This window comes from Gambusia affinis, linkage group LG24 (genome assembly GCF_019740435.1).
Source record: "Gambusia affinis linkage group LG24, SWU_Gaff_1.0, whole genome shotgun sequence".
NCBI classification, from domain to species: Eukaryota; Metazoa; Chordata; class Actinopteri; order Cyprinodontiformes; family Poeciliidae; genus Gambusia; species Gambusia affinis.
Window position 1 is genome coordinate 12,828,542 of NC_057891.1, and position 24,198 is coordinate 12,852,739.

Below are 24,198 nucleotides of genomic sequence, written 5' to 3' on the forward strand. Positions count from 1 at the left end.
CAAGTGCAAATTAGCACCAGTTTGCTAAACGGCATTGGTGACCTGTATGACCTGTATGTATCTTCATTCATACTGTTAAAAAAAAAATCTGGCACTACTATATAATACATTACATTTTCTTTTGTACATTTTAGTTGGTTTAGGTCTTAAATTTTATTCATCGAGGTCTTAAGAAGTCTTAAATTTGTGTTGGTGAACACAAATTTAAGCTAAAAGACATTAAAAAAAGTAACACTTCTGAGCAATTTTAAACCACTTCACTTTTGAAGCAGCGATTTACGTGAAAGTCAAAGCACTTTGAACTGCCTTGTTGCTGAAAATGTGCTGTTTAAATAAAACAATCTTATCGTACCATTATCTAGTGGAACAAAGCTATCACTAGCTTAGCATAGCTCTAAGTGTTGCGATCCTGATCCCGACCTTTTTCCTGGTCTCTTCTCAGTTCATCCCTATGCCGGTCCTCTACGGCGTCTTTCTGTACATGGGAGCATCTTCCCTCAGAGGCATTCAGGTGAGCATGCACAGAGTCCCCCAGGGGCCAGAACTAACCCCGAAAACACTCATTTATAAGTCTTGCTTGTATCTTCAAAGTTCTTCGATCGGTTGAAGTTGTTCGGCATGCCAGCCAAACATCAGCCTGACTTCATCTACCTTCGACATGTGCCGCTGAGGAAGGTCCACCTCTTCACCATCATCCAGCTCAGCTGCTTAGTCCTGCTGTGGGTCATCAAGACCTCCAGGGCGGCCATCGTTTTCCCCATGATGGTAACCTAACTCTGTATCTGTGGTTGTGCCATCTTCGTTTGCCTGGTATCTTAATCTGGCTGTTTCTCCAGGTCTTGGCGCTGGTATTTATTCGTAAGTTGCTGGATTTCATCTTCACCAAGAGAGAACTGAGCTGGCTGGATGATCTGATGCCGGAGTGGAAGAAGAAGAAGCTGGAGGATGCAGCAGAAGAGGTGCAGTAGAGGAGCGCAGCGTCGGATGTGACCTGGGTTACAGATTGCTGCAGGTTTTCTCTGTTTCGTCTCTTCCTGCAGGAGGAACACAGTATTATCGCAGAGGAGGAAGGGATTGTGCAAGTCCCACTCGAGGGGCACTACAGGTGAGTGTTTCCTACCTTTAGTTTAGCTTTGAGTGTTGATATTCTATGAGAATATGAAACAAAAAAGCAAACAAATTAAATTTCTTAAGACTGAAACAACTTTCTTCCCTCTACATTGTTTGAAGGAGTGACCCAGCCACGGTGAACATCACCGACGAAATGTCTAAGGGTTCTTTCGGGAACGTGTGGAAGGGTGTCAGTCCTGCTGAGAGCACGAAAAAGGAACTGGGATCGAAAAGGTACACTGATAATTCCCAAAACTTCACATGTGTAACGTACCACATAAGCACTTCTGCTATTCATGCAAAACCTGAAAGTTTTTCTTCTGGAAGGATCTCCATGTTAAGTGGCAGGTGTTTATGACTGAACTGCTACTTTTCCAGTAAAAAAAAGAAAAAAAGAAAAGAAAGATGTGCATTTCAGAGCAGCTGTGCCCTTGCAGATTTCCCACTGCGTAGACTAACGTAGTTTGTCCTGCCTGCTTCTCTCGCTCCATCCCGCTCCTAAGCTCCCCTTCCTAACCTCTCAGAAGCCGATACCCCAAAGGTAAGCTGTTCCCAGCAGTCCCTGTCGCCGTGCAGAGTCTCACTTTGTGTTGCATGCTGGAACCGACAGTCTGTAGTACGGGTGTCTGACTCCAGTCCTCCAGAGCCACGTTTCTGCTTCAACAAACCTGAATGTAAATTTTTTGCTCATCAGCAGAACTCAATCACATCCTTAAGAGGCGACTCAGTCATTTGACTCAGATGTGTTGGACTAGGGAGACAAATAAAAGCTGCAGGATTGAAATTTGACACCCCTGCTAAAGTGTCGTGATTTTGTTAACTCTATGATATGAAGTGACTAGTGACTCCGTTGCACAGTTCATGTCGTCAGGTTCTGCATGTTAGTTTAAGATTTTAAATGCATTGATAAAAATCGTCACACTCCTTCAACATTTTGTTGCGTTACAACCACATCAGGACTTTAACAGGGATCTGTAACTTTTATAACCTGTTTCGAGTTGCAGATGTTAAAAAAGACCTCTTCTAGATTTAGCTCTTTATATCCATGTTAGGAAATTTGTAGTTTTAAAGAACCGCCATTTAAAATCTATATTTGAGGGTTAAAGATAAACATAACATTTCACAGAAAGAGAATGAATTATTTTTTTTCCTAAGTTTGTTTGAAGATTGCCGTTGTACCATGATAAAGTTTAATCTGTACGAATGAAACTAAAAGGCAACATTTGCTCCTTGTAAATTAACAAAAAGATAATATTCAGTCAGACATATTTGCATGTTTTGTTGCATGTCCCCTAACAATCATTTGTCTTTGCATCATCCTAAGAATCCATTTGCTTTAAATTTTTTTTTGTTTTGTTTTCTTCTCCTGAAGTTACCCCAGAAGCAGTGAAAAGCGACACAAGCGGAGGAGGCATGACAAGAGCTTGGACAGGGAGACGAGTTTGTGATGACATGCTGGTGACGCCACTGTGCTGTCGATCAGTAAATACAAATAAAAGAAAGAAAAAAGACGAAACAAAGCAAATATACCGTGCCACACTCAACCACCTATGTACTGTGCTACACTGTGTTTTTAGTCATGTAAGTCTGTGTGCAAGTTCAGAAGAAAGAAGTATTTGTTGGAAACCATAAGCAACATAAGAAAACTCACCGAGTTAGCCACCAAGTTAGGCAAACAGAAGGAAAAAACAACTCTGGACTTAATTTCATCCGCATTCAGACCAGCAATAGGTACGGGAATGATCAATCAGGGAACAGCTAGCATGTTGCAGAGAGTGTATATGTGGCATTACTAGTAGAATGACAGTATCTGTTGAAGCTAAGCTGTCAAGCACTTTAACATTCTATCAGCTGTGGAAGGAGGCTTTGGTAACTGTAAGACATTGCTCCACTATTGCTTGCTCTTCTTATTCCCCTCAGTAGCTGCCTTTTCATCACAAGTTTGTGCAAACCTTTCCGCTAAACGTCGAAAAACCCAATTTTGCTATTGCGGCGTTTCCATTAAATAATAAAAGCAATTGAAATCGCACAGGAATAAGTTCGCTCATTACAAAACATGCTGCGCCGTCATCCTCCTACCACTTCCTGTTGTTTTCTTCATCTAATAGCATCTGGTTGTTGATCACATGACTCATGTGATGCTCCTGCAGTTTTACCACCTCATCCTGATGCAAAACTTTATTGAAAAACGTGGTTTCTTTTTTAAGTCACGTTTTTTTGGCAAATTATTTTTCCTAATTCCAATTAGCGCAACTATATGGTCAATGGAAACGCAGCTACTGTTTCAAATACATTTATTGCTACTTTGGCTTTGAATGACACCCAGAAGAAATCTTTTGTATTTGATTGGTAATTGCAAACAACCTGGATACTTTTGGGAATGACATCAAATCAAAATATAACAATTGCTTGAAAATCAGTAGGATTTGCTACGTTAGTTGTCAAATGATCCAAATAAATAGAGAAATAGGAACTAATCACAGTGTATTTTTCTGCATTTTGTACTTTCAAGCTCTAAATGAGGCTGTACAGCACTGTTAGTGTGAAAGATTTTGTCACAAATGCAAAAAAACCTACTTTTTCTACCACAACTTTCACCAAGTTTTATACGCAACCTTCTGATACAGTTTTCCAGATAAAACGTTTCAAAACTATAGTACGTCATGGAACTGCAACCAGTGGTTACGGATGTTTTTTTTTTTTTTACAAAGTCCTTTTGTGATAATCTGTTAAAATTGCTGACGTGGTTCTAGCTATGAAACATTTAAAACCTCTGTTCTGCCAATCGAATCCTTCCTACTCCACATGCGGATCAAATTACATCCAAATCGGACCTTTCCCGTCTTGGTGCCTAACTCGGTGCGGACCATTAAGTGTAACGGTGATACAGTACCAGCAACAGAGTGAAGCCAGAATTATGACTCCAACAGTATCTTGGTCTATAGGCCAATTCCTGACAGATTTTAAATGATTTTTAACATTTACTTTCTTCGTATTTTGTATGGGTTTTTTTAATATTTTTTCCAAAAAAAACAAAACAACTGCAAGTTGTCTCTTTAAAACACCTGCCACAGCGAGTGCAAATGGATTTCATGTGAAGCAATGAATGCTGCAGCAGAATTTCGCACCTTAGAATAGTGACTGGTTAGATGTCTGCCAGGTCTACTTCAACTCACACGAACCTAAGAGCGCTGGCTATGTAACTTTCTGAAAGTAAACATTTTCTATATGCTATAATGTAAATCTAAATGTCTATGTGTCAGTGGCTGTGTTCACCTTTGATGTTGCACATATAAATGTTTCTCCTCCAGTCAAGCGTTTCCTCGGTTTACCTCCTGAGAAATTTCCATTTTAGCCTTCTTACTAAGAATGAACTGAGAAGATTGATTCCTCTGATTGGTCAATTCCCCCTTCACCAATTCATACCTACATGTTACTTCAAACACATTTTGTAGCCAAGTATTTATTTATTTTGTCAAATTATAGAAATTAACAATTCAATAAATGCTCAATCTTATGTACGACTTAATTTAGTAATTTAAAAATCTTTTTTATGGTATCCTATTCTTGATTCTTTCTTTAGATGACTTTTATGATCCTAAAAACCTGATAACTCAAAATAACGTTGTGCTGATAGACTTAAAATTATTTTTTTTCTCATATGTAACAGACTGTAAATCACAGATATTGTCTTTAAATTGTCAAAGTTGATGTAATCTTCCTAATGATGGCTCAGTTTAAGAGTAGCTAATATGTCCAAAAGGTATGAATTGACGAAGGGGGAAAAAAATGAAATTTAAAAAAACCTCCCCTCATGTCATTGCAAAAACCTGAAGCTAAAGCTAAACTTACTGGGAGGTTGACTTGATTGACAAAGACTGAAAATGTGGAAACTGTTTATCTGGTCTGACTCGAGTGTAACACCTAATGCTGATATGTACTTTATATCGTTTCTGATTTATTCCACAGATTTTATATTTCAACAAAACAAGCATCCAAATCAGTCTTTGCTAGCACTAGCATTTCGTTTACTGACGAAATGTAAGAACCATATCAGTCTTTCAGATTACTCTTCAAAATCAAGAAAGTCAAATCTCTTGTTTCCCTGCTGCGGCTGGCGCAAAACATTTCCATTTCATATCGGAAAATGTTTGGTAAGAAATGTTCAAAACTACAACACGGCAGAATTAACATAAAGCTAAAGCTAGTGGCAGGTTGGCTAGGAAGGCTAGGCTAATCACAAAGATTGTAAATGATCCAGATGAAGCGAAGAAGCACTTTATACCTTGTTTCACTCCAGAAACGTCATACAATGTACTTTGTGCAAAACTGGTATTAAATTGGTCCTTGCAAGTATTAGCACACATTTATTCAAGAAATACAAGAGTCTGTGTGAATGGTCTCATGGAAAACTGTTCCTTTTCGTACCCCCCAAAAAAACAGGTACGAAATGTTCAAAACTATTGGGGACGAAATGGTGAGCAAGTGCTGGTAACTGTCTCATGTCATTAAACACAAAGCTAAAGTTATACGTTTTGCTTGCTTAAACTCAAAAATTGTTAATAGTGAAACCCTTTTGTCTTTTCTCGAAAGTAGTTGCGGTGCTACAAAAAAGTATTTGACCATTACAGATGTAGTCTCAGTTTTTTGTCAATCTTTAATGTAGAATTTTAATAGGAATTACATTTAATAAGCGAAAAAGTTATCCAAACAAACCCTGGCCTTGAAAAAGTCATTTTTCTTCCCTTCTGAAATCATACAATAACTCTGATTCTGTTTTTCTGGAAATTCGAGTTCAGTTTCTCAAGCCACACCCATCAGGTTAGATGATGCTAAGTGTGACAAAAAGTAAAAATAGAAGAGATGTGAAAGTGGAAAACTACTTTTTCATAGCACTGTAAAATGCCTAAAGCTGACAAGCACTTTACGTCTTCTTTGTTTCATTTCCGAAAGCTTGTACAATGTAATTTGTAAAAAAGAAAAAAAAAAAGAAGAAAAATATCTAAATCTGCCCTTGCTAGCATTAGCATTTCATTTTATGAAGAAATACCAGAGCCATATCAGTCTTTTCAATTTACTCTTCCAAAGTAAGAAAAGCGAATGAGCTTATTTCCCAGTTATTTCTTTTTAGCACACTTTTTTTTTTTTTTTTTTTTTTTTTTTTCTGGGACAGCTTAAGTGAAAATGATATTTTCAATCTTGCATGGCAGCGTAGTTTGGTTACATGTAACTTTAGCTAACATTAGCTATCTTTTTGCTTAAGAATAACGGAGAGAAACTTAAATGCTTAACTTTCGGGTGATTGTACAAATAGCTCAGTGTTTTCCAGCATACTCTTCATCATCTTGTCAGTACGTGTCATCTATGAACATGTGATCTCCTCTGAAACTGATCTTGTGTGTGTTAGCATCCAAAGCTAATTGTTTTCAAAAGGAAAAATAATTAAGAAATCCTGCATGATGGTGAAATTATATCACTGCAGGATCATGGATTCCTCTAGAGATGCAATAATCCTGTTCTCTTCTTCTGGTAAGGGCAAAATGTAAATGGTAAAGAGTCTTAGCACTGTATAATACATAGAATGTTTTATTTGTGTAAAATGTTACTAATATATTACTAATATGAAATGTGTTGAGTTCAGATTTTTGTTTATCTTCCCTCTACCCCCAATGTCCAACCGATGGCTCTTAGCTGATTAGAGAAACCAATGGTGGGTCAAAATGAAATCAGAATCAGATATTTTGACCACCTCTGTGTGGAATTCTGCCTTAAATTTGATATTATTAGACGGGCACTTTTTGTTTGAACAATTTAAGTCACCTTCATGGAGAACTATAAGTTCAGATCTGTTGTGCAGTTGTAATTAGTTTCATGAGAATGAGAGTGTGTGTGCAAGACAACATAAATAAAGATATAAAACAGCTGAAACTGTTTGTTTTTTTGCGTTGTATTTATGTATATGTTTTCATTTTAAATGCAGTTTTGTCCCAATACACCTGACAAAACCCCAACTGCAGCCCCAGTAAAATGTTTGTTGGTTCTTCTCCACAAGTACGGATTTGGAAAACATGCATTTGTATTTAAGTCCCTCTGAGTCAATACTCTGTAAAACCACCTCTTGTGGTTTTCAGCATTATAACATAAACATGAATTTGCTTCTATCTAATTACTGTGGTGTCACGATGCTCCAGTAACCTATCAGTTACTGGTTTTCAAAGTAACTATAAAACACCTGCAGTTTTATACGCAGAACTGCAGGTGTTTGCTTGTGTAAGACTTTTTATTTTTTATCTTTAGAACAGTGTCGGCATGCATTTCAGTCATAATGAGGACTTTATGAGAGAAAAAAATTATAATCTTGGAATGGCTGAACCAGAGTCCAGAACCAAGTCTGATACCTAGTCACCTAAAAAGGTTGGTCCTTCACAATTTCATAGATAATATTTGCAAAGGAGACAAGCAACATGTAGATTATACAGAGTGTGGGATGTTGACAGAGCTGTAGTACATCAAAATGCTTAAATTGAACCACATAGAGCTTGGACGATGATTATTGCTGCTTTGCACAGTTTCGGTTGTTTTTAAGTTGATTTTTACAAGATAAATTTCACATATGTGGCACAATTGTGAATCGAAACATCTGTGCATCATGAAAGAATAACATTTCAGCCAGGGATTGTAGACTCTAAACAAAGGAGGCAAAGAGATGAAATAAATGACAAGGTTTATTTGGCAGAGTAAAATATTCATTTGCTATGACAATCATGTGCTTTTCATAGGACTACCTGAGACAGAACCTTTGGTGTTCTTGTTTGCAGCATAGAAATATAACAAATAATTGTCATTTTGTCAAAAATTTCATGCCCTGAATTTAATTTCTTCCCTTGCACACCTTTTGTCTGTGGAAGAATAACATTTATTTGTATCTTTGCAATACATTCAAAGTAAAGTAAAAAATATTAACATAACTTGCAAAGCGGTATGGCTTCCTGTTCCTCTGCAATATGGCTTTAGGTGGCATTTGAAAAGACTCTCATTGGTTGTCTTGCCGTTTGTTGCTGCAAAAGACAAAAGTCACAGTCACGTTTATTACGACTAATGGGGGGGAAACCAAGCGTTAGCATTTGCGCAATCAGCTGTGTCGACTTTGTATTACCTTTCCCCTGAAGGTTTAGAGGTCATGACCCAGAGTAAGTATTCCTTGGCGGCCATGGAGTCCAGCACCTTATTCACATCGCTGGTGAAGCTTCCATCTACATGCCTCCTGCTGATCGTTTGAGCCAGGCTGTCCATTTCCGATCTATGTACACAAGGGCACAATGTAAACAGTATCCATTAAGGGTCAGCAACCCTCGCATCTGAGCTCTAATGTTTGGTCTGAAAGCCATCAGATGTTGCTATAGCTGTTGCTGTAATCGTGTCATGCTAGCTTCACTGCCTGCTTGTGTGTTTTGTGATTCATTGCACCGTGTGCAAATAGACATATCAAATCAACACAGTGGAAAGGTTCATTGATTTATTTTTAGCACAACGTTAAGAAGAAAGGAAAGGGGAAAAATATAGGACAATGGGTGAAGGGCAACACAAAGCAGATGATTAGTTCAAGATCACTCTGGTTCCGGTGATGGGTTCATGGTGGAAGCAAACGGCCAGGCGGGTTTTGGGAGGCTTTGGAGCTGAAAGATGGAGGATTGGCCTACTCTCTTTGGATCTGTCCAGATTTGAGCTGGGCAACGAAGTCTTTGATTGCTTGGTCCTTGAGGTAGGAGCTGACGTCGCTGGTGAAGGTTCCGTCTGCATGGCGCTTATCGGCACTGCAGTAGAACAGAACAATACCCGATGAAGAAAAGCAGACAATTTGAAACCTTCTCAAATAGCTTTTTTTGTTTTCTTTTTAACAAATCCTACACCAACCCGCTCCTCTTGTTACTCATCAACCACCGGACAAAGTCTTGGGCCTTCCTGTCCTCCAGGTATTTGCTGTAGTCATTGGAAAACGTTCCCTCTGAGTGTCTCTTGATGTTTGACAGCTCCTGGGGCCTGCTGGCTAATCTGTTGTCTTCCTCAAAACTGCAAAAGATACAAGGCATGTAAACAAATCATCTCAACTTATTCACAAAAATTGCTTGTGTAAGTTTTTAAACCGTGGAGCTTTTTTCAAAAAAGTCCTAGTTCAAGATATTTGAAGTGAAGTTCTGTGAAAAGGTTCTAAGCGATTAATATATAGCAAGGAATCTATTGGAAGCTCTTGAAGACGGGGTGTGAAATGCCTGTCTTTTGTGATTTTTGCATTTTTAAGCAGTATTTAAATCTATCAAGAAATACAGGAATAATGATTTCAATGAAAAGTATAGTAAAACAGTATAAATTCAATATTATTCTCTGTTTTGACAGAATTTTTTTATTTTTATTTTGCTCAATTATGCCTAATGTCGCTAATTTTCATCAGAGCTAAATTCTTTCTTCAAATAAATCTCTACTTAAATTTTTAACCAGCATTTTAAAAATATTATTGCAAATAAATTCAGGCAGTATGAGATCAAACCGTTTTACTTTCACTGGGCACTAATTTAAAAAGAAACAGTTGATTAGTTGTTACAGGAAATGGAGTTTGGAGGCTGTGCGCCACTGAGAATCCACCTGTGAGAGACATGTACTACGGACAGAACACCTAAAGTGTTTTATGGTATTTAAAAGTAAAGATTTGTCAAAAAGTACAAAAATATTTGGAAAAACCTTTCTTGTTTTTTACAGTCTTATTGTCTGAACAGGACTATACAGGACACACCACTTCCTACTTAAGTTTCCATTTGATTTCTGTGTAAATAACCATCCAATAAAAATGTGATGACAGTTAAGGTGCATAAAATATTGCTGCCATTAATCACTTTTATGGATTATATGCTGGATTTTTTAAATTATTTTTTCAGATGACAGAAGTCTGCTTTGGACTTGGTGCCCTCGAACAAGCCATTAACTCCACCAATCCTGGATGTGTACCGAATGAAGAGTGATACCTACAGCAGGTAAAGTGTTTACCTGCTCACAGCCTTTAAGCTCAACACTGGTTTAAATATTCTAATCAAGTTTACAATGACGGTGCATCCTCCAGTCTTAGTGCGATGCTCAGGAGGAGCGTGGCAGATGTCACGGTCGGACACCAGGGAGGGCGCGGTTAGTGTCCCATCAGACTGTCAATTCCCGAGATCACATACACACACACAGAAAAAACCCCCATAAATCAGTGCAACCCCGCCAGATTGTGGAAGGTTTAAACAACGTTGCATGTTAAAAACAAAGCAACTGTTGTTTTGTATGTTGATTTTCTTCCCATAGGATTCTCTGAGGAAACATTTTTATTTCTGTTGTACTATCATTCACGTTAGACCTTTTACTTGTTGTAGAGTTATTTTGTTAAAGTGCTCTGATATCTCAAAGTATTTGCGTTTAGAAGTACAGACTGTATAAATCTATAGCGTAACACATTTATATCCTATCTCCATACTCTTGTATGTCACAGACTGCAGTCTCTTGAGTTAAATTGTTCTAAACCTAGAGAAACTTTACCTTGAGCTGTCCTCAGTGCCAAGTAGAGGAACCTGCCAGCTGACTTGCACGAAGCCCAGGACCAAAAGGATGCCGGCCAAGCAGTGGATGCTTCTCATGGTTCCAAGCTGCGACATGAAACAAGGCATAAACACGGACAGTTCATCAGCTGAAGGTAAGATAGTCTAAAGGCGAGAAGATTCAACTCACCTTGTGTTGTTTCCTTCCAAACAGTGTTGTTAGTTCCTCTGCTTGGTGTAACCACTTGCTTCTCCCTTCCAGCTTTATATACTGGAAGAGGAGGTCCCATCTCCTCAGGCGGATCTGCTTTACCGTCCCATTACTCTCGACCCATTACACACAGGACCCCTCAGTGACGGGCAAGTAAACGAGCCATGCGTTTGTTCATTTGAAAGGTGCAGGTGGAAAGACGCCGTTCATGCGTGATACCTTCTTGTACTTAGGTGTTAAGATCAAACAACTGCTGCTCATCCTGTCAAATAGACAGTCAGGGAGACGCTTTAATGCGCTACTGTGTCATCACGATGGGAAGCAGTACGTGTGACGGTGTATTTGGACAGTGAGTCAGTATTTGAGGCTTCTCGCCAATCAGAGGCAGAGAATTGGAAATATTGATCAGTTTTTGCCTCAGCGGCAGTTTGGGTTTTACGAGCAGAGTGCCTGGTGATGTTCAGGAAACGTCTCCGCTGCTATTCCTTTTCTTTTAGTTAGGTTGAAATACAAGCTGAAATAAACTATTTATTGCATTATGATCTAGCATGAGCTTAATATTTCTAAAGTTATGACAAAATCCAAAACAATTTCTACTTTTCGTCTGAAACCAGAACATCTTAAGCTGCAAAAGCCAAAATGATGCTACTTATCATGAATCAAGACAAAGCTGAAAATGTGACTAAGTAATTTAGCTGCTTTTTTTTTTTTTGGTTCAGTTACAGCAGATGCAAAACTTCAACATTGTACCATTAAGTATAAAAGACAAAACCAAACACGCCAAAAATAGATCACAAAACATCAAGAATTTTACAAAGAAAAATTATTTATTTCTTTATTTCTCATGGAATCATATAAACAGTAAACTTATTTCAGATACATTTTGATTCCGTTTTTATCATATGTGTGGAGATAATTCAAGGTAAAACAACTTAAAATAACTAATATACAAATTTAACAGAATGCAACACTTTATTTCCAAGAGAAAACACTTGCATGAATATTTTCAGACATCTTTGGGTGTTCCTCAGGTCATTGTGCATCCGCTATAAGCAAACGGCAATGTAAGACCAGCTGCTTCTAGCAATGTTATGACTCTCACAGTATGACCACCCTAAGCAAAAATATCACAATTTCATAGTATTCATACATAATTTATAGCAAAAATATATAAGATGCTCTAACTGAAACAAAAAAATGGTGGACATTTTGAATGTCAACTGTTTTGTCATTCTTATGTTGTAGATTAAGTCTAAGTAGCTGGTGTTAGCTCCAGTAGCTAGCCTAACAGACATGCTACCCTGTAGCTTGAAAACCCTGCAAGGGTTTGTTTTTTTACCCTGTGCGCAGTCTGACAGGGTTGCACTGACCTCGTTTTTATGAGTTTTACAACATTGTTATGTGTTATGTGTGGTTTCTGCAACATACATTTTGAAGGAATATTTAGTTTGACATTACTGTTCTGATGAGAAAGAGTTTTCTTTGTATGTGTGTATTTTGGGTGTGCATCTTTATTTATATTCTCTACTTTCAGGCATTAGCCTACGAAGCGGTAAATACATTTTGGTAAGGACTTTGTAATAGAACTCCTAAAGGAGGAGATATGATAATTTAATACAGTTTTTATTACAACAATGTCTTATTCACATGAGAAAATGAAAACATACATAATCTTATTCAAAGCATTTTTTCAGGAATTTAGTCATGTGAATGTAGACATGCATGTTGGCAAAGCCATCCAGTCCATGATCCTTGTCCGTGTACCACTGAAAGAAAACATTAAAAAAAAGAACTTAAAGAACATATTTGGCAGATTTGTTCGTTAAATAATCATTTGGATTTTAAGGGATACTCACCATAGCATCAAAGTCCACTTGTTCATTTACCAAGGCTTCTGAGATCTCAGCAGCCTGCTGGAAGTGGACATTATCTAGAAAAAATACCAAACACTAAATTAAATTAGGCTAGTACGCTTCAAAATATTATATATTTGTTTTTACAATAGAATCGTTTTTGCATTTTTTTATGACCTAGGGGATGAAAATGTACATTTTCGTGGCCCAGGACTACTCTTGCAGGACTTAGTTGCAAAACATTTGGACACTGAGGGGGTTAGAACAACCACAGGAACTCACCGTCGGCTGTTCCGTGAACCAGAAGGTACTGCACTGAATGGAAATTCTTGGCTCTGGCCATTACTGTCGAGTTCTAAACAGCCAGATTTATGGTTAGGCGATGAGATAACAGATGTGATGACTGACAACGGATGGTGGAGCTTACGTTGTATCCGTCATGGTTCTCTGAGGGCTGCATCATGTAGCGCTCTGTGTAGATGGTGTCTGGAACAAACAGATCGATGCAGATCTTGTAATGTCCCGTTATTACAGCGGTCCGAAGTAGGACGACTATCAACACCAATTAAAATACCATAGTATTCCCATTTGGACACCGGCGCCACTGCCATCCCACATTTGAAAACGCCGCTGTTAGAGCCCAAGACCATCGAAGATACATATCCACCGTAGGACTGTGAAAGATAAGACGTCTCATTACATCAGCTCATCCGTACTATAAAACACACTGACGTCAAAGTGGAACATTAACTTATTTTTAGAGCCACGACTTGGCCTTTGTACTATAAAATGTTACACATCAACAGCTCCAATCCTGTTCTTATACTGTCCATGTTTGTTTTCTAAATCTTGACTACTTACCCATCCCCATATAGCAACCCTATCTTTATCAATGAACCCCATTTTGATGAACTCCCTTTAGAGAAAGGACGATAAAAGGTAATTAGTTTGTGGAATTCATGAGAACGGCATTGCACTACGACAAAATGTATTTTGATTGAGACTGTTCAGGCGAGGCGAGATGTTTGCGTGAGATTCTCTTACTTAGCTGCCGTTATCTGGTCTTCCACCTCATAGGTTCCTAGGCGTTTGTAGATTTCGAACATCAGCTGGTCACCCTGGTAACCGCTTCCTCGTCCGTCAAAGCTGGCAACGATGACTTTCTCGGTGCTGGCCAGGAAGGTGGACCAGCCTACTCTGTACCTGAAGTCTACTTTCTGGCTGCAAGGACCTGCATACCTGGAAGGGTGTGCAGGTTTGTTATTATTATTATTATTATTATTATTATTATTATTATTATTATTATTAGTGAATTAAGTTTCTATGTATTTTAGTTATTTATTTAATACAGTGGATCCTTACACATCAATTAGCAAAGGGTACTTCTTGGACTCATCGAAGCCTGGGGGTAAATACATCTGATACCAAAGATCTGTGAATAAAGAGAAATGTTGTTTTTTTTTCATTGGAAATAGAAATTGACAGTTTAAGGCAACAATTATGTATTTTTCCAAAAAACAATGTAAAAAAATAATCATTGATCAATTCACAATTGTAAACAAAATTTCTTACTGCTTCAAACAACTCACACACTCCTAGAGGTACGGAAGAGGATTAGAACCACTGGAGAAAAAAAGACAGAACTTTTTTCTGCCAAAATCTCAGAAATTTGATTCAAGAAATTTTTTCAAAACTTTATGGGGTTTTTTCTAGAAAATTTCTGAGTTTAATCTCAAAATTTTGAGTTTCTTTTTCCCCCAGAAATGTACTACTCATTTTTTTCTATGTCTACAATGGCCCTAATGCGCCATCATAGCCAGGACTCTGACTTCAATCTCAGATTTCTGGCTTTTTTTTTTCTTCTCAGCGTTTCAGAATTCTTTCAAATCCGAATTTGTTCTCAGAATTCTGAGATTAAAGTCAGAATTATTTTTTTCCAATGGCTCTAACCCTTTTCCAGAGAAATAGATGCTAAGCTTACGACTTCTTTGAGCAGTCCTACTCACCGCTCAAAGCACTTTTACACTAGAGCCGCTCACAAACATACAGACACATTCCTACACTGATGCATGGATCAGTAGTCCATGCACAGAATACCACTGTATTGCAGCGGGAAGCTGGAGTTGAACCCAGAACTTTTGCGTTGCAAGACTCGACAGCTACAAAGGGAAGTATGTAATAAATGTCTACCAGACGCAGATTCATTTACTTACTGTATTTGCCGATCTTAAGGGTCCCTTGGCGCATAGTGGGCATCTGGAAGGCGGCTATTGCATCGCTAAATACCTTGTTGTCCTCCAAAACCTTGATCTCTAGAAATAAGAACAAGTAAATATATGTTTTCTGTCCTTTCATGTCATTTGAAGATAATTTATCTCAACTGTAGCTTACTTTTAAAACTGCTAGTTTCTACAAGAAAGTGCTGTGGAATTCTGGGACCTTAAAGCAAAAAAATAAAATAAAAATAAATCCACTGTCATTGTTATAAAAATATAAAAATACATAGAGTGGCAACTTTTTCAAAATGAGGTATAACTGACCGTGGCAGCTGAAGCGGTAGTAAGAAGCATTGTGGCTGAAGTAGGCCGTGTTATATTCACATTCTTTTTGAAGAGTGCAGGTGAGACACTTATAGCTAAGGTTTTTTGTCCACCTGGCGTCCAAACATGCAACATGTAAATGTTAATAAGTTTTCCTTATGGAAATGATACTTCCTATAAGAGTGAAATCCAAATTCTCACTGGTAGACGTTCCTCCCTCCTGGCTTGCGGCTCTTTTCGTTGTTCGAATAATACCTGAGGAGAAAATGCAATCCAGAAAGGTTTTCTGAATGTGGAATTAGTTTTTACAGGGATCAATACTGCTGGAAATAGAGTAAAGTACCTGAAAACATTTGGTTTCAAGTGGTATTACTTATTTTTTTTTAATTGTCTAGCTTTTGGGACTTTGCCTGGCTTTAGAGCCTATTCACACTTAGACTGACACAGTCTTATAATGTGATTACATCAGCTAGAACTTTGAAGGTCTTGCTGTGTATTGGTGGAAACAACTCAGGAAAGACAAACACAGCAAGTTTTTCTTTCTTTTTTTTTTCTAATTTAGAAAAACTTAGAGTAAAATAAGAAACAGAGGGGAGCTTGGGCAAACTTCAAAAGTTGGGGTCCCAATTCTAGATGTTTTCTAAGGATTTCTCAATATGTATATGCAAGACATTTCCTGTGCTACTGCTAGCATTTATAGCTAGCAGTAGTGAATGCTAGCCTAAAGGCCAGAACCTGGCCAAGAAGTAGCAACAAGTGGCTAGATGTGTATTGCTAGACTTACCTTTAGGAAGAACAATCCTGCATTTTACAGTATGAACATTTGGTCAAATTCCACCATCATGTCACTTAAAGCCCAAGAGATGTTTTTTAACGGCAAAGTTAAATGACGTCTCTTTATATTTGGAGGGGAACAGACTATTGTTGTAGATGCCCCAAAAAACTTCAACAAAAAGCCCAACATAAATAATAATAATAAAATAATAATAATCTGGGCAGAACCTGGTCCAGAAAGTGGGACCATGTGTTTTAGCTTTTAGCTACAAGAGCTAGCTAGATGTGGGCAACTGGTGATGGCACACACATGTGCAGTCCAACAATTTAGACCTTTTTCTATGAGAAAAATGATTTAAAAGTCACATTCAGAGGGACTATATTTGAAGAGACATTAACAGCTGCGTCCAATTTAAAACTTACACGCTGTCTTCACTGACTTTCAGAATTTCAATGTCTTCCCAGTAGCCAGGTGAGATGGGCGTTGCCTTTCCCTGAATGACAAGCCAGAGCAAGAAGTATGTTATTTTTTTACTTCTAAGTTGTTGGGGTTTTTTTTTTAAATCATTCTACTCACCCTAACCACATGATGAATGTGCTTGTACATTGTCGAATCAGTCATGATCAGGTAGTAACTGTTCCCGTCAGGCGCAAAAACTGGCTCTGGTGGAGAAAACTAGGAGAAAATATTAAAAAAATGTAGTTTGACATAAAGCCACCCCCTGATTTGAAATCATAATTGAAACCATTTAAACATAGATCATATACAGTAACATGTAGCTCCGCCCAACAGCAGGCTTGTGCAATCACAGAGAAGTTGCATATGTTTTAAATGACCTGCAGTGCCTGACACCGCAGGTCATGATGGTCTTATCATGGAATTTGTAGATTAGAGGAAAAATAATTTACATTTTACCAAAGGGAGTTAACTCACCCGTCCAATCCAGCCCGGACTTGTCAGCTCCAGATGCTGTAATAAGATAACAGTGGGTTTATGGCTGTCGTAAGTCACATTTCATTGAAATGCACGAACCTTTATCTCAGCAGCTTGAAGCAGAGAGACGCCTCAAAACAGAAAAGAATTTAGGAAAAATGTTTCCAGATGATGTAGACTTTGTTGGAAGTAGGGCTCTACTAACAAGCAAACACCTTTTAGGAAGGTATTAAACATACTTTTTAGTTAGCACAAATTTCTGTTTTTCAAAATAGTTTTTTTTTATTAATCTTATGTAGTATTCTAAATTGAAATGTAATGTTTTCACCAGCTGTTAGCAGAAATCATCAGGATTAGCATCAGTCTTTCTCTAAATTCAGTTCAAGCCAAAATTAATTTATTGATCCCAAAGGGGAAATGAATGTTGTTGTAACTCTTTTAATTAAAGAGTTACTGTAAATGGTGATGTGGGGTTTCTGCGCGATAATAAAGGCCAGTAAAAGGTGGTAAAAGGTAACAAACAGAATTTCTCTTGGTAGTCAATTTTTCATCCCCCCTTCAATATATTTTGGCTTTCCCATTGATGCCGACTTTTTAAGTTCGTTTAACTATAAAATCTTTATAAAAGTAACTACTTGCGGGACCTGAGCTGACTATAGGTCAGTGTATGGGTCACTCATGATCCATACACTCACTTTTTTTTTTTTTTTTTACTGAACTGAAACACCAAATTCTGCTGCACATATTAATTTTTTTTATTAAAACCTTTCACTGGCTTGTGAAACCTTGGATATTTATCCCAGAGTAAGTGGGATAAAGTTTTGTCTTACATGGGCCATCGTGTTATATGGGTCAGTGCTGTGAATTCACTAGTGTTGTTACCTAGCAACCTGAGCGGAACCTCAGCTGGTGGCTACATTTCTTCTGCTTCTTGCTCTCAGTCAGTATCAAAGATACTGCAGATCTGTTTGCAGCCATTTTGACTTGTAGTTAGTGTGAGCGAAAGCAAGGAGCTGGAGGGCGTGGCCAGCAGCAGCTTATTTGCATAAAAGTGACAGAATCCTCAACCATCTCATTCTGAAAGGAGGTCAAAATAGGCAGAACATAGCAGTTGAAATCTCGTTATCAGAGAATAATTTTGTGCAAAAAAATTCAATTAACTTATTTTGTGTGTCCCACAGACTTATATCCTGACTTATTCAAGAAAGCATAATAGATCCCCTTTAAAACCTTGTAGCATTTCAGTTCCACACTAACATGACGCCACAATAAAATACAATGAAGTTGGAGGAAATGTGAAAAGTTTATCACGTGTGAATTTTACACATGTACACATGATTTAGGACTGACCTCAACAGGATCCCAGCTAGTTCCATTGAGGTCATAAATCTGAAGGATGAGTTGGTTCTGTTGTCTCTTTAACCACTGAACAGCTATCCGGGTGTCAGTCACCCAGGTTACGGTAGCCAAGTAGTGTTCACTGTGGATGGAGGGGAAAAAAAGTTAATCAAATTCTCTATTTCTGTCATATTCCTTTAGGTGGATGATCTCATGCATTACATATCATGTATTACATTGATTTGTATGAGTCTGGAACAACAACTTCTGTGACTATTGTGGTGTTGTCAGTGTCCACAACAAACAGCTTCACAACCGGGTTGGGAGTACCTGGCTGCAACAAAGCACAACATGAAAGATGAACCAGGAAGTCCATAATACAAGAGAGGCAGTGACAAAAACAAAGACCCACCTTAGGATAAGGAATTGAAATAGTGCTGGGGTACTGGCCCTCGCCATACCAAGGGTACTCAATATTGTGCACCAGGGTGTCATTGAATTCAGCATATGCCAAATACTTCCCACCGGGTGACCACCACAAGCCCTGGTTGGACGAGAACATCTCCTCTGGAAGTAGAAAATATAAAGGAAATGTAGAAGCAAAAACCCACATGTTCAACTTTTTGAACACTAATTCAACTTTTTGTTCTGGTTGACTTCATGCAGTATTTGAAGTTGCTAAATACTACATGAAGTATTTGGCTATACTTCATGTAGAGGTGACATTCACCTCTGAATGTCACCTGATTCAGAGGTGACATTAAATTAATATTTGCGGTGGGGTGTGCCATATGGGGTCGAGTTGTAGCAGAAATCCCCCATCTGGAAGAAATCAGCCTCATGATAAAATGCCAGAAGGAAATGCCTGACTGCATTCTTGACAATTTTATATATATATTTTTTAAAGAATATCAGAAAGCCAGCAATGGTAGCTATTTTGACAGCAGGGCTGGAAAATCTGGCAGTGCAGTCATAAGTGGGGAGGTTCCTCATGGAAAAAATGAATGTGATTCTTTATTACCCTCATACACCCAGTCTGGAATCCCGTTTAATATCTTGTTTGGCCCTCCGTTGGAAGTGATTGGCTTTGGTAGTGACTCGGGGCTGGTCTTCAGAAACACGTTGTTGTCCCAAACATAAGCCTGGAAATCAAACAGAAAGGGGATGCAAATGTAAAAATACACAGATTTCTCCTGAAATGTTGCTAATTACTCCAGTATGGTAGTAAATGGTAATTCACTTCAGTACAGAAAACGTTAAGGCGTAAAAAAAAAGACAATCTAATCGTTATCAGGTTCTAAAAATATTTTGATTTAGTTGCTATTTATTAAACACAAAAATGGTGGAAAAAAAAAAAAAAAGTTGTCAAACTAAGTTTAATAAAACCACATCTAAAGGCGGTCCATCTTCTAAATATAGCCAGATGTGACCAAAGTAGACATGTGCACGGTAGTGGGGGGTTGATGATCTGGGCTTGTCACTAACCACAAACTGCTCTGCATACTGAGCGAAATGAATCATGATCCCAAACAGAAGAATAGCCAACACAGAAACGGATCAAGGTGTTGCAATGGTCAAGAGAAAGTTATTATTTTTCCAAAGTTATGCAAAAATAATAACTTTGCAGTTTGCAGGATTTAAATTCCTGCAAGTTTAAATTCCTCAAAAAAACACAAAAAACAGTTACTGAAAGTAGAGTATTGCGCACGCACCCCACAGTGCTTTGCTCATATTAATCACACATCTCAGATGATTTCCACTTGAATCACTGTGCGGTTACCACAAGTGACGAAAATGGAGCTGGAAGATCTGAACCAAATGCAAAAAACTGGGTCAAGTTGGAATTTTTAGGCCCAATCTAAACTCTACTCAACATATCCAATGTTTGTCCAGTGTTGGAGGAGAGTTATTGCTGCTAAATGTTTCTAAACGCTACTTGATCCCAGTACCTGCTTATTGTAGCTACTCGTGAAGGCAAAGTTTGGTTTTCACACAAGCTTTTTTTCATTTTGACTGTTTGTTTTTGTTTAGTACTGCGCTTTCTTTTCAACACGACTGTCTCCTGCAGGCTTACCAGTTTGCTCCCTGCTGGGGCCCATGCAAAGTACTGGACTACATCTGGAATGCCAGAGGAAGGGATATTTGTTCTGAAAGAGATTGTTGCGAATCAGTGATTTTGTTATACATATATTTATATGTTCGGTATAGTTGCTGAAATTTGTGGGGTATGTATTGTCAGGAAATATTTTGGATTTTCTTGCAGTTGCATGTATTTACCAGAATATTGGTGGCTCAACAAGTGACTTACCCTGACTCGCGATCATACAGCGAATAAGAAGCTGTGAACGAATGTCTCCACACCTGATTGGAGGAAAACAGAAAGGGTCAAAAGCCTCCAATGTGTCAGGTTTGACTCTAAACGGGTAAATAGAAGCTTCATGTACCTTATTGTAGTTGCTCATGAAGGCAACATATTTGCGATCAGCAGACAGCTTGTAGTCAAAAGCGTGGCGTTCGATCTGTCTTGTTCAAAGAAAGACTTAAGTACGAATGCATTATCTCGGAAACAACACCGCATTTGTTAAGATTGACATTATCTTTGTTTTAATCACACCAGGACGACTTACAAACATGTCTTTTGTCAGAAATACTTCAGAAACGTTTGTTTTCAAGTTGACGAGGGAGACGGAGTCATCGGTTTCTTTATGCAGGTACTCATAATCTGTTGTGGAAGAGACAGACATCTGTGTACATTCAGTATGAAACACAGGACAGTCGAGGAGGAACTCCCTTATAGTGAGTCACAAAAAGAGAAGAAAACAACGTGGAAGCATGAGTAATGGTGCATGTCGCATTTTCCAGCGAGCAAGAAAGACAATGCTACACTCCTTAAACTTGTTCAGTATTTTTATCAATGAAAAGTGTGAAGAGTTTGTAGTTCTGGAACATTGTAGAGAATGAATATAACTTAACATAAATCATTCCTATGTTGAATGTCTGAGTTGTTCTTCTGTTGGAGACTGAACCTCCATCCGTGTTGGTATATCACATAAAATACTGTATCCTAAGCTCTATAGTTGGAATGTGACAAAATATGAAAAAGTACTAAAGATACTGAAAGTCAACATTTCAAAGTACTGCAACAGTTAAAGAGACTGTATTAGAAGTTCAGTCTGGTGAAACAGTAACTAAAAGCACAACCACTAGAAAGATTACATAATAAAAGTATTCAATGATGCATTTATGGCTTTACACAATGGCACAAGCCTAGGTGTTATCAGTATCATAATATTCCAATCTCGTTTCTTTAAAGTCCCCCTCCCCCTCCACACACACACCTGAAATCCATCTCATGTTGTAGGACGCTGGTTTCAGAGAGGAGTTGAAGACGTCCAGTAGGCCGTACGTTTTCATGTCCTCAGCGTTTCCATCGTCTGAAACACAGTTGTTACCGAATTAGCTTTCATTAGGGATTTCTAACTCAGTCCCTCTCCTTATTTAGTTCAGGAAAATGCATTTTAGCTCAAAAATCCCACCCAAATTTTATCTTAAAGACAGAAAGTCGGACTTGATTAGCCCACAACACTTTTCCAACCACATTTAGACATTTCTAACACACACAAGCGTCAACTTAAACCCATTGAAAGTAATTTTCTATATTTTACTTATGTTATTAAAATTCTTCTGTAATAAATATCTACTGTGATGGATAAGATCCACACATTGGCTTCACTTTATTTTATTTTGTAGTCACTACTTTAACACATCTACCAACACTGGGTTACTTAAAGTCATTTGAGTTTCATCTTTAGTTCCAATACTACTCTGTTTCATAACAGTCAACTATCCCAATATCAGAACCAAAACATCTGTAAATCAGAACAGTAAGAAATTGTTTTCAGATTTAAATGTGAACTGACGCGATTTTTTCTACAACTGTCAGACACTGAATTGCCTCCAACACTGGGCAAACATGGATGTGTTTTTAATTCTTGTCAGTCTAGAAAAACATGTAAATTCTCAAACTTTAGCCAAAATTCAGACTCAAATCTTTGAGAATTAGTTACCTTTTCAACCACATTCAAACTCTCATAGACGTTTCTATATTGATGTCTTTTAACGTACTGATTCAACTAAACTGTCACACACAGTTTACATGTAAGACAATATTATATTTTTTGTGTCCATCACACAGCTGCGACAGACTGGCGATCTGTCAGGGTGACCGCGCCTCTCACCCGAAACGTTAGCTGGAGATAGACCCCAGTAAGGACAAGGGTGTTAGAAAATGGATGTCTGGGTGGATGGATGTCCATCATACAGATTAATGCCTGGAGGATTTTGCTGTGTTTCTCCTGTTACGTCGCGGCTGTGTTTTATTAGCGTCAGTCTTTTCGGATGAGTCACGTATTTTTAAAATACATATCCAAATCCAAACTGACCAAAACTTTAGATTTGTGTTATGGGTGTTCTCGTTTCGTTGTTCTGCCGGGGAAATGGTGGAGAAAAAACGGTATGGTTTCACTTATAAACTCCTAAATCGTACAGAGTGCTCGCATTTGTTTTTGACTGAAACCGTCAATATCTGAACCGAATATTGACATTTAACTCGTCGTGCGTAATGACGCGCGCGGTTCTGTCAGCGGCGCGTGCCATAGCAGGACCTTTTAATAGCAAACACTCACCCTTCAAGAATATAACCGTGGGCACCACTATCAACACAACGACCACCGTAGTTGCTAAGACTCCGAGCAGCACTTTGGCGATGGAAACCTGGCCAGGAATGAAAGACGAGAAGCCCGCTTTTAAAGGAGTCAAAACACAGAAATGTGTAAGTGTGAACAAAAATACTGACCATTGCTTCTGTGAGTACTACCCGTCCAAATCACAACCGCATCAATATCCACAAGGCTACAAACACGGAGGACTGCAAAGTAACGCGAAAGTCATGCTTTGGAGTTAAACATTATCTCAGTGGAAGTTTCAAAGGTGGGACAGTAAGTCTGCGGTGTAAAGTTCTTCAGCATTTGAGGAAGTGGCTTTCCCAAACTGTCCACCGCCACAACACACTCACATGTGGAAACAGCGTGCCGACCAGGCGTCAGCCTCTTCCAGAATAACTGATTATTTTATGCTGAATTTGCATTGTTGAAACACCTTTCAGCTTTCCTATAGATACAGAGTTTCAATTCTTGTTAAAACTACGTCAAAACGTCGGTTTCGATACTGAATTAAGAAAATATTTATTTACTGCGGTAATTTAATACATAAGGTGAAACTCAGATTTATTAAATACGTAGTGATATATACGGATGTTTGTTTTGATTATTTTTGGTGATTAGAATTAAAAAATTAACTTTCCTTAAAAAAAAAAAAAATACCAAAACAGATTTAGACCATTAAAATAATTTGCATACATGAGTGTATTCAGCAGCATAATATGGCTCAGGGTTTAAAGGAACTTAGAAGTTACTTTCTGTAGCTTTCCCTACATATATCTAGTACTCTCTGTAACCTTTAGCAAACTCAGTTTTGTAGGCGTTTTGGAAAAGTCTCAAAGTACAAGTCATGGCATAGTACTGCTCAGTTTCTGAGAGTACCCTGTGAGTTCTGAGAAACTACTCAGAACCTTTGATTTATTATTAATCAAATAAAATCCCAGAAAGTAAGCACTATATACTTCAAGGTTTCTGGTGAGTTCCATGAAAGTTTTAAGAAAATGACATGAATGTTTCAGAAGGTACCCAGTAAACTCTACAAAGTTTCATCAACACACCTGTTGAGATCCATTAAAGTTCCAATAAAGTACTTGATAGGATACTGGACAGTTACATTAATTAATTTAGTTTTTAAGTCCCATGAAAGTTCTGGA

General features: G+C 38.1%; 3 protein-coding genes across 7 annotated transcripts in view; 1 reads left to right on the forward strand and 2 right to left on the reverse strand.

The window, feature by feature from the left end:
• Positions 1-10,801, forward strand: part of LOC122827403 (sodium-driven chloride bicarbonate exchanger-like) — a 61,004-nt gene extending 50,203 nt beyond the window's left edge. For 2 of the 5 annotated variants that reach the window (XM_044110302.1, XM_044110303.1), the window contains 7 exons: positions 443-511; positions 592-765; positions 837-959; positions 1,041-1,105; positions 1,231-1,344; positions 1,614-1,651; positions 2,483-6,108. In XM_044110302.1, coding sequence (XP_043966237.1) covers positions 443-511; positions 592-765; positions 837-959; positions 1,041-1,105; positions 1,231-1,344; positions 1,614-1,626 — 558 coding nt within the window. In that variant the 3' untranslated portion in view covers positions 1,627-1,651; positions 2,483-6,108. Of the gene's footprint in view, positions 1-442; positions 512-591; positions 766-836; positions 960-1,040; positions 1,106-1,230; positions 1,345-1,547; positions 1,652-2,482; positions 6,109-10,040; positions 10,137-10,693 lie in introns of those variants that run through there. The other 3 variants (XR_006370057.1, XR_006370058.1, XM_044110306.1) reach the window with 3 other exon arrangements.
• Positions 7,819-10,966, reverse strand: LOC122827407 (glucagon-1-like). Its single transcript, XM_044110313.1, is given in 7 exon segments — positions 7,819-8,168; positions 8,267-8,410; positions 8,811-8,924; positions 9,025-9,180; positions 10,678-10,784; positions 10,867-10,915; positions 10,917-10,966. Coding segments are annotated over 7 exon segments (645 nt in total). The 3' UTR covers positions 7,819-8,143.
• A 737-nt stretch (positions 10,967-11,703) lies between these two features.
• dpp4 (dipeptidyl-peptidase 4) lies at positions 11,704-23,403 on the reverse strand. The gene is made up of 26 exons (XM_044110307.1): positions 23,182-23,403; positions 23,012-23,099; positions 21,665-21,760; positions 20,954-21,048; positions 20,771-20,845; positions 20,635-20,687; positions 20,401-20,473; positions 19,348-19,468; positions 18,739-18,893; positions 18,563-18,660; positions 18,339-18,468; positions 16,989-17,024; positions 16,632-16,730; positions 16,478-16,548; positions 15,482-15,535; positions 15,281-15,393; positions 15,132-15,179; positions 14,954-15,052; positions 14,103-14,172; positions 13,785-13,979; positions 13,602-13,656; positions 13,315-13,414; positions 13,168-13,226; positions 13,023-13,095; positions 12,744-12,817; positions 11,704-12,653 (listed from the first exon to the last, which is right to left on the reverse strand). Exons 1-26 carry the CDS (start codon positions 23,182-23,184, stop codon positions 12,561-12,563), a joined length of 2,226 nt encoding a protein of 741 aa, XP_043966242.1. The 5' UTR covers positions 23,185-23,403; the 3' UTR covers positions 11,704-12,560.
• Positions 23,404-24,198: the final 795 nt, after the last annotated feature.